Source organism: Trachymyrmex septentrionalis, unplaced genomic scaffold (genome assembly GCF_001594115.1).
Source record: "Trachymyrmex septentrionalis isolate Tsep2-gDNA-1 unplaced genomic scaffold, Tsep1.0 scaffold126, whole genome shotgun sequence".
In the NCBI taxonomy this organism is placed as follows: Eukaryota; Metazoa; Arthropoda; class Insecta; order Hymenoptera; family Formicidae; genus Trachymyrmex; species Trachymyrmex septentrionalis.
This window is the reverse complement of record NW_017304395.1, coordinates 923,313-933,007: the sequence shown is the minus strand read 5'-3', so window position 1 is coordinate 933,007 and position 9,695 is coordinate 923,313. Positions and strand designations below refer to the sequence as shown.

Below are 9,695 nucleotides of genomic sequence, written 5' to 3'. Positions count from 1 at the left end.
TACGACGAAATTCAAAAACGTACCAATAGATGGCCCACCCTTTATCTCGGCAGTCAGTACAATTTATTTATGAGTTCACCTTATTTATAGAGGTTGCATTAATGCGGAAAATTTTTTAGTGTTTATATATGCATGCAATTATAATAAGAAGCTCAGTATAAAACAGGATTATGGATAGAGGGAAGGGAACTCTCTTTCTCTGTTTCAAAAATTCATTCACCACAATAGAATTGTTTTTTATTAGTATATTCGTCATAGATAGAATGATTTATCAATCTTTGACACTGTAATATTTAATTGCGATCTGCTTATATTTGGCTCTTTCACCACTACGAGTTTAGTTTAGTTAGTTAGAACAGTTTAGTTAAAATTTAGATTTAGGTTATATACAATGTTGGATCTTATCTAGATAAAATTATCTAAATGAAATTTCGATGTCATTTTATCTTTATCTAGATAATAAAAATATTAATTATCTTTATCTGCATTTTAGATGAAAAAAAGTGTCATCTTTATCTAGAATGACATTTAGATAATTTAGTTTACATTTTACATTGTTGAAAATATGCTGAATATTGAAATATTCGCTTTTATGTAGTTCATGTTTGTAATTCATGTTTGCAGAACAATTTTCAGCCTCAAGGAGAAAGTGAGTCCATCCAGTAGTAGATAGATCTATTCGCGTTACTTGTACTTTTTCTATTCGATACCTTCGCTGTCCCTCTTTTCAAGGCCAAATATATATATATATATATATCATCTCATTTTAATTGCAAAAAATATTTAGAGATTTCATGTAACGCGAACACATCTTATATAACTACTCACTTACACTCAAGTGATTTGTGATTGTGTATCTTGAAATGAGGAGAAAATTACAAAAGTGAGCAAATTCACTAAATATTGACCAATTAAATTATAACTATTCTAGTGAATTTGCTCACTTTTGCAATTTTTATTTTATTTCGAGATACACAATCAACCCTCTGTTTTTTATTTCTGCACTAGACGTGCAGAGAGTTATAGTGCATAGAACTCTCTTTTTCTCTTTCGCCAAATATCAAATATAATACCTATCTCTATTTTAAGTTCCAAAAGTGTACATTAGTTCAGTCACAAAAAAGGCAAAATAAATAGCAAAATCTTATATTTTTTTATTAACTGTGAGTAATAATGAAATTAAATTAAAATTAATAAGTTATAGACTCTTTTAATTGATACGACAAACAATAAAAAAATTCATACAAAAGGTAACTGTAAGTATAAGTCTTAAAAATATAAAAAATTATCTGAAAAATTTCAGATGAATTTTCAGATAAATTTATCTAGATTATCTAAATGGATTTAATTGAATCATCTTTATCTTATCTAAGATAAATTTCTAAATTTTCATCTTATCTTTATCTAGTTAATTTTAAAATCATCTATGCACAACATTGGTTATATACACACATATACAATATATATATATATATAAAATATGTGTGTGTGTGTATATATATATAAATTCTTTTGTGTGTTAATTTCGACTGTGATAAAGACTGTGAGTAAGTCGAAACTTATTCTGCCAACGATGTATCTATCACTCATTTTTACTATATGTTAACATACTTGATTTTGGCTTATTATTAAATTATATTTGTTGGATATGAATATAACAAGCTGATGTTTTTTTATCCACAAAATTGTATAATAATTTTCCATAAAATTCCAATGTGAATTAAATATAAAATATAATTAAACTATTTTAATCCTGAAATAATCCTGAGCTTCCTATAATAAGAAATTTCAGAGACTTTTGGAATGTAAATTAAATTTCTGTTTCAATAGTCAGAGATCTTTTAATAACTTCCAAGTACGAAATAGTATATTATACAATTACGTGGATTGCCACGAGCAATAAATTCGCGCGGCAAACATCTACAAGCGCGCGAGGGCGTGTAAATTCTCGATGCGCAGACGGACACAAGTGTCGGTAGTAGATTATATAATGTAACGTTGGCGTAATTATACCGGTTTTTTGCACAGATAAGATCTATTAATCACGCCGAGCAATAGTATCTGCTTAGCGGATCGAATAATAAATCCAATATCTAGTTCGAACAAAGCGCGTCTTGGAATACAGAGAACTTGAAGGAAATTATTCTTGTTTAGTAACTCAGGAAACACAACAAATGAAAAAACAATGTTACGTTTATTAAAATTTATCAGATATTATTTATCGATCTTGATATTTTCAATAAGAATCATACTTTCTGTAATATGGAATAAAATATTCCTTAGAACGCGAGCATTGCTCTTAAAAATTGAAGGAATCTTTCGGAAAGTCATTGCGAGTGTTGCTTCAGGAACGATTAATTCAAAAATATGTAAAGCAAGCAGATCTTTTTGACTGCCAATAAAAAATTCTGAACAAAAATACTGGGAATATCGAAAACAAATCTCAGACGAGTTATATGAACGACGTTCGGATCTCATAGCGCGGTCCATTTACAGACCTCATCTGTCGCGTGTAAATGAGTCCCGTAAATGACGTGTGGATATTTATTTGCCGACGACGTTAGCATTCGCGAATCGTGCGCAAATTCGCGTAATTGCGTGTAAACGCGCAAGCGAGCGATACTTAACGAGCGTATTGTTAGCGTGACACGTCGATATATATGTTTTGGCGAGAGCGAACGTATTCAAGAAAGATTTCATCTTTCGTAACTCTGCAAAATAATGTGCGTTTTTTTCTGCAGATCTATACAAAAGAATTCCGCGCCTTCTTTTTTATACTTATATTAATTATTATTCAAATATCGCAAAAGTCAAAAATTGACAGTGGGGAGGAAGCAGTTACACAATTTGAGATTGGAATTGCATTAGAGATATGCTCGGGGAGACGCTATTAGCGCTATTTGTGTCACTTTATCTTTATCATTCATTCGACGTAAAACAAGAATAGATTAAATGATACAAATAGTGTTAGTAACCTTCTCGAACGCATCCCAGATAAAATGTTAATTTACGTATTAATACAATATATTAACAATTTAAATCTTAACTCAAAAATTGTGAGAAATAAGTCTCAACAATTTTAAAATTTTTCTTTAAAATAATAATTGTAAAGTCATAAATTTGTTCAAATTTCAAGGCAAGCCTGCTTTATTATAAGGAAGCTTTTATCAAAAAATTATTTCATAAGGACACGAATAAAAAATCTCATGACGCTTTTATTTTATCCTGCATGATTACTTACGAGAAAATGCAACACTGTCGCGTCCATCTGTGACAATGTCGCGTACTATTTATGGGTGAATTTTACGTCAATTTAACCTTACTTTAAAATTTAGAAGCACTTAAAAAATTTCAGATGCAATGGAAATAATAGAACCTTCAGTTTTTCTAAGATTATTTTAAAATCAGCCTTGAAATACTTAAAAATTCTTAGGTAACTTTAAATTAATCTTCTGTATACTTTAAATTACTTCAAAAATTTTTAAGTAAACTCTTAATTACTTTTAAAAATTTTAATTTTATTTAAAGTAGATTTTCCCAAAAGAGATATAATAGATAAATATATGAATATACAAAAAACATATACCTACTTGAATATATATAATATTTTTTCAATTCATAATCGATTCTCGCTATCGCGAACAAAAGAAAATTGTACGGGTCGTGCTATCTACCTGAGAGTCATTAGAATGATATCAAATAAGAACGGTCGTTATATATAAAGCAAACTTATCCTTATTCACTATTTTTGTTGCGTTGCTTTTTGCGTCGCATAACATCATTTATGTAACAATCGTCTGCTACCCGAATAAATCTCGATGAACAAGGGATTCAGGAGATAGAACGTGCAAATCAATGTACTATATAGTGTTCCGAAAGATGTGGACAAGTTGACCAAACAAACACATTTTCAAATTTTTATTTTAATCTTCAAGTTATTGATATCCCAAATATCTAACGTATTTAATAATTATTTCACAATTATTTTGATGTTCATTGATAATTTAAAAATATATTTGCTTAAAGTTGAGATAATTTAATGCGTGTACATTTTTTTATAAGTGTAATATTGCATTTGCCAACATTAATGTAATATAACATAGTTTTTAATCTATAAAACATAAATTTTAATTTAACAATATTCTGATCTAGATATAGTACCATAAAAAATATAAACAATTTTCTTGGTAAATATTTATAAATTTATTCTTTGTGCAGTATAAATTTCGTGACTTTACATCACAAATAAAATTTTCGATATAAAAGTATCACGTGATGTATTTTACTTTATAATATGTTTATAATCTGTAGAAATACGCGCGAAAATTCTGATCTTTAAAAATTAAAATTAAATTAAATTTTATTTAACCTTTTTTTAGATTTTAAACCATTGTATGATGTATTTTACTAAAAAGTTTAGTCTGAATAACGGTTATCTGTTTGATCAAACAATACTTCGTTTGCATGATAAAATATCTAGATAGCAGGTAAAAATAGAAAAAACAACATGGATGTCGTGACTAAGAGACTCGGAAATGTTAACAAAAACTAAAATTTATTGCCATAAATAGACTTCGATACGATTTCTTTGAGACACAGTTTGTACCGTTTCATTTTTAATCTTCTTTATAAATTTCAGTGCAAAATAGTATTTATTCAATGGCAAATTAAAAAACTCACCGATGCCCTCGACGACATAGCGATCTTTGGCGTCCATATTCGTGAGCTCAGTGACGCTCACAACAATTCTGACACTCATTGTCCTACCTACGTCCAAAAGTGTCGAGTTCTGCCGAGAGTAGCAGTGTCAGACATTCGGCTTCTTCGAATCTAATTAGCAGACAATAATGTCATATGTTAATTACATAAAAATCACACTGATCTTCCTCAGCATTAATAATACGTTATAATTATTTGTCGTAATGATTCAATATGTCAACTTATCGATTCAATCTATCAATCTATTTATTAATACATGCCGGGTTTTAATAGTTTTAATAGTTTACGTAGGCTGAATTCAGAAACTTTATGCGGGTGCACCCAGATACTATCTTTGTTTAACATTTAGTAAAAATACTTGAGTAAAGTATCTAAACGCGGCCTTAAAAAAATTCGAGGCACATGTAATAAAGAGCCGCATGATTGCGGCAAATTTTTTTACTTTATTTTGTATTTGATTCTGCTGTCTTAATTTCTTTCTCAATAATTCCAACAAACCCTCTAACTGTTCATAATATAAACAAATTTGTTTACATAAATCAATTATATGATATACTACAAAGTTATATAATTAAAGATACAATTAGAATGTCACACCCAAAAATAAATTGAAAATATAAAATTAATTGTTTTCATATATTTTTTACTTTTAGATCAATTATTTTAAATACTTAAAGTAATACTCTAGTAATATAATTATTCTAATTTTTTAAACGTTTTTCAATGATCTTATATATTATATATTATATCAAACTCTTCTCAATTCGACACAGCAGTTATTAAAAAAAATATCATATTTTATTCATATAAATAAATTATTATATAAATATTATATTATTATAAGAAATTACATATGGATGTGTAAAAGTACATGTAGATACTATATACGCAACAGTATATGTAATAGACTTTAAAAATTGAACAAGTAAATGACTCATCCTTTTTGTATTTTTTTACATTCCACAGTATATTACAATATGCATTTAAAATATAAAAATATTTCTACCTTTGCAAGTCTCAAAATCGATTTTTTTAGAAATAAAATTTTAAACGAAAGTTTTATTTTATACTTTTGTTTCATTTAGATCTTCTACTATGAAATATCATAAAGCCCGTATCAGAGATTATAAATTGATGATTATGATTAACAAATGTCCGGTTTTGTTTCAGCCAATCCCTATTAATATAATGAGCTCATCGTGATAGACAACTTTCAATTGTAATTGTCAATTTGTCTGATACAAATTAAGTCCCAATCTAAAATAAGTATACAGCCCTAAGCCGTAAAAAATTGGCCAATCATAGTTGAGTCTCCATTCGTGATTGGTCAATTTCTTATGGCTTACTACTCTATTGAATGATGTAAGAATATCAAGTGTTTTATTGAATGCGTAATTGGATGACCAATAAGAAATTTACTCCAAATGTTATGGGCTAATATAAAGCTGCTATTAGAAATTTGTCCATCGGGTAGTCCCAAATTTTTGCGTAATTTGTGCGCTATTATGCGTGATAAAACCATGTACTGTTACATTCTTGTATTCGTACATCATGCTTTATTGTGGACAACGCATAAGATTCATAAGTTCATGGAGTCAAATTCATCCGCAAGTTCAGAATCGTTCAATACGAATAATAACCAACCTGAGACGATGTAAGAATCCGAAAATGTCTACTTTGACCAGAGGAACGATGTGTGAGAATCGGTAATGCGCGTCCGCTCGGACTAAGAGTCGCGACGAGTCTGCGAGAACAGACTGGACACTTTCATTAACACAACACAATAAATAAGAACGAAAGTCACGCGCTGCGACCGTCCGAAACTTTAGTAAACGCGAATTTCCGAAGTGCTTCTGCGAAGGCCGTCCAGACGCGATCGCTGATCCAGGAAGACGATGAAACGTGGCTGATGATATCTCGACAGGAAAAGACACTTACAACGTCCTCCACGACGAGTAAGACTCGAGTATCGCCTTGAGGCAATGGGTATTTTCTTCAAGAACGGTTATCTTTCTCGGCTTTGTCTCTTTCTCAGGCTTCCGTGAATGTTTTCTTAGGTTTCAGTCCTGTCCCTCCAAAGCTTCCCAAGACGATTGTCTTATGTTTATTTTATTTTTCTTGGTATTTTCCTTTGTGCTTTCTAGCCTTTTCTTCTACGACTGACTGCTTGTATCGTTTCCCAAAATGTTTAACACATGTCGCTTTACTAAAACTACCTAGCGTATCACTTTTTCACCGAATATCAATTTTTTCACTCTAGCTATTTTCAAATTTTTTTGCTGTCACTTTTTTAAATTTTACTATATATAATGAATACTATACAATCTTCATTTTTTTTTTTTTTAATACACAGATTATTCTCAATTTTTTCAATTCTTTTTACTTTTTTTGTTTAATTTTTTTAATCGTCTATTTTAATCTTTCAATTTCTTGTTCGATTTTCCACATTTTTCCTAATCTAAATTTTCCTCTTCCTTTTTTTCTTACGTCTGCATCTTTTCCTTGATCCGTTAAATCTATTCTAGTAAATTGATCGATTTACTAGATTACTTCGGTCGTTTCACCTGCTTTGTTCCCTTCAAAGACTTCCGCTCGTTCAACTTGACTAGTGGAACGTTTTGCTTCTCACTCGATTAGTAGAATCGACATCGGCTTTGACTGCAGCAGCGACGGCATCTCGTTACGGGTATGCAGCGCGTTTTCCGGCCCGCGACCTTGACGAGTCTCACCCGACGGTGTTAGTAGCAGCAACAGCAGATTGACATTACGTAAAGCCGAAGTTGCGACGCTTAATTTGCCGGTCCAGCGTCGCGACGCCCCACGACGCTTGCATGCACACTGCCTTGAGTGTCATTCTTCAGCTACGAAGAAAAAATATCTACCGAATTCAGCAGCGGAAACTTTGAAAGTTTTAGAAAAATCCTAAAATGTTTACAGATGATTTCCTCGATATCGTAGTCGTGAATCTTTTCACAAACAATATCAATTTCACAAATAATCTCTTCATTAACATTTTTCATTTACTAACATTTCCTTCTAAGCATGTTTTTCTGATTGAGGATCAGATATATGAAAATATTCATAGACAATTTTTTTTTTAGCGAATATAATCTTGTAAAGAATTTTTCTCCGATAATATATTTTCTTTCATAAATATTCCAGCTGAATGTGTCCCTTCTTCCGGCAGATATTTCTACAAATTTATCTTTTAGATAACCTTTTCTATGTAGGATCTATTTCTTAAGGCCATTTATAAAATTTCTTGTCAAAAATATCTTTTTCAAGGGGTTTATTCTCGATATGTTATAGAATAATCCTTACAATGTTTTCTCGATAATTAATCGCTTTTGTGTCTCAGAAGTCGAAAAATATTGTCTTACTGTTATTCTAAATTAATGTTTCTATATTTATCATTTAGAATATTTTCTTCACATTGTAGATCAGCCGTCTTCTTTCGCGTCGAATCACCGGCAAATAATCGTGAAATGATTAATATTCTTTACACATTGATCATCAAATATAACAAATTGTTCCGCTAATAAATTATTGTTTCTTTATTATTTCTATATTTATGATGTATAGAAGAAAACACATACACGACACACAGTTTGTTTATATCTATCGTGAATTGATATTTTTTATTATGATAATTTCGATCGTTATAATATTTTTCTGAAGACATTAAGGTGTAATTATGAATCGCGCAATAATTAATGCATAATTTTTAATATAGTTAAGTTGAAATTTTTGTTTAAATCCCTACTTTATCACCGATCTTTCCTAATTATAATTATTCATTGTATTTCATTCAACAATTTTAAAAAATTGTTCTACTCTAATCCTTTAATCGCGCATTAATGTCAATAAATGTGAAATTTCTTTTTTCATGCGCAAAATATATTATTAATTTATTCTTTTTAAATAGCTAAACAAGGAGAGTTCAGGAAAAGTAAATATATGAAAAAACGAATCAAATTAAAAATGAAATTCAAATAAAGTAATAGAATCTCAATGAATTCAGATTTCACTTCTATAGATATGCGAAAATGATCTCTGAATTCATTTATCGCGAAATCGCAATGATTCACGCGAGGATCGTTCGTATATTTACAGCGGATATATATATTATAATGGATTGAATTCACCGAAGCTACATTGGTTTCGGTCTCAGAATTTTAAATGCAACTTTCAGAAACCAAACGATCGATCGATTGTCCGATACGATATTTTTTTTAGATTTTCGATACGGTAAGTATGTATTTTTGAAATGAGATTGCGATCAACCACATGATAGATGTGGAATTACAAGTATGATTAGTCCCAAAGTAGCACAATAATACGTGCATCACGTGATTCCACGAACAATACAATGCGCATCTTCCCGCAATCCAACATGTTTGATTAATTTCCGATTTGCTAGTCTTCGAAAATTAAATGCTTCCTAATTATCTTCTATGACAATTATTAATATTATATATACTTATATATATATATGTATATACCATACAACCCACAGAATTTTTTGTGATATTCCAGTTGATATAAATCTTAATAACTAAAGTTATTAAGATGTTTAAAAGTAAGGAGTTCTAACAAATTAAAATTCTTCAAGACATTTACATTCTCCGCAGCATATAAAATGTTACGCAAGTAAATGAAACTATTTACTCTAAAATATAAATTTACAATTTGTTGAATACTACATAAATTTAATATTTAATTATCGTTAATTTATTTATCGTTAATAAATAAATAAGATATACGACAAAAGAAATTTCACAATGTATTAAAATCATCAAAATAGATCGCGCGACAATCACAGTTATCTTTTAATTTATCACATCTGACAAAATCGAATCTCTACATTAGCGCGCAAATCAGTTGATTTGGAATCTCGTAAAACTTTTGAAAATTTAAGAGTGATTTGGAATCTCGTAAAACTTTTAAAAATTTAAGATTTCAATATTAATATTTCG

General features: G+C 29.7%; 1 protein-coding gene across 3 annotated transcripts in view; it reads right to left on the bottom strand.

Moving 5' to 3' along the window:
• The window catches only part of LOC108756012, a 141,827-nt gene extending 134,814 nt beyond the window's left edge, over positions 1-7,013 (bottom strand). For all 3 annotated transcript variants that reach the window (XM_018499550.1, XM_018499560.1, XM_018499566.1), the window contains exons 1-2: positions 6,364-7,013; positions 4,681-4,830 (exon numbers count right to left, since the gene is read on the bottom strand). In XM_018499550.1, coding sequence (XP_018355052.1) covers positions 4,681-4,759 — 79 coding nt within the window. In that variant the 5' untranslated portion in view covers positions 4,760-4,830; positions 6,364-7,013. The remainder of the gene's footprint in view (positions 1-4,680; positions 4,831-6,363) is intronic.
• Between the last annotated feature and the right edge of the window lie 2,682 nt (positions 7,014-9,695).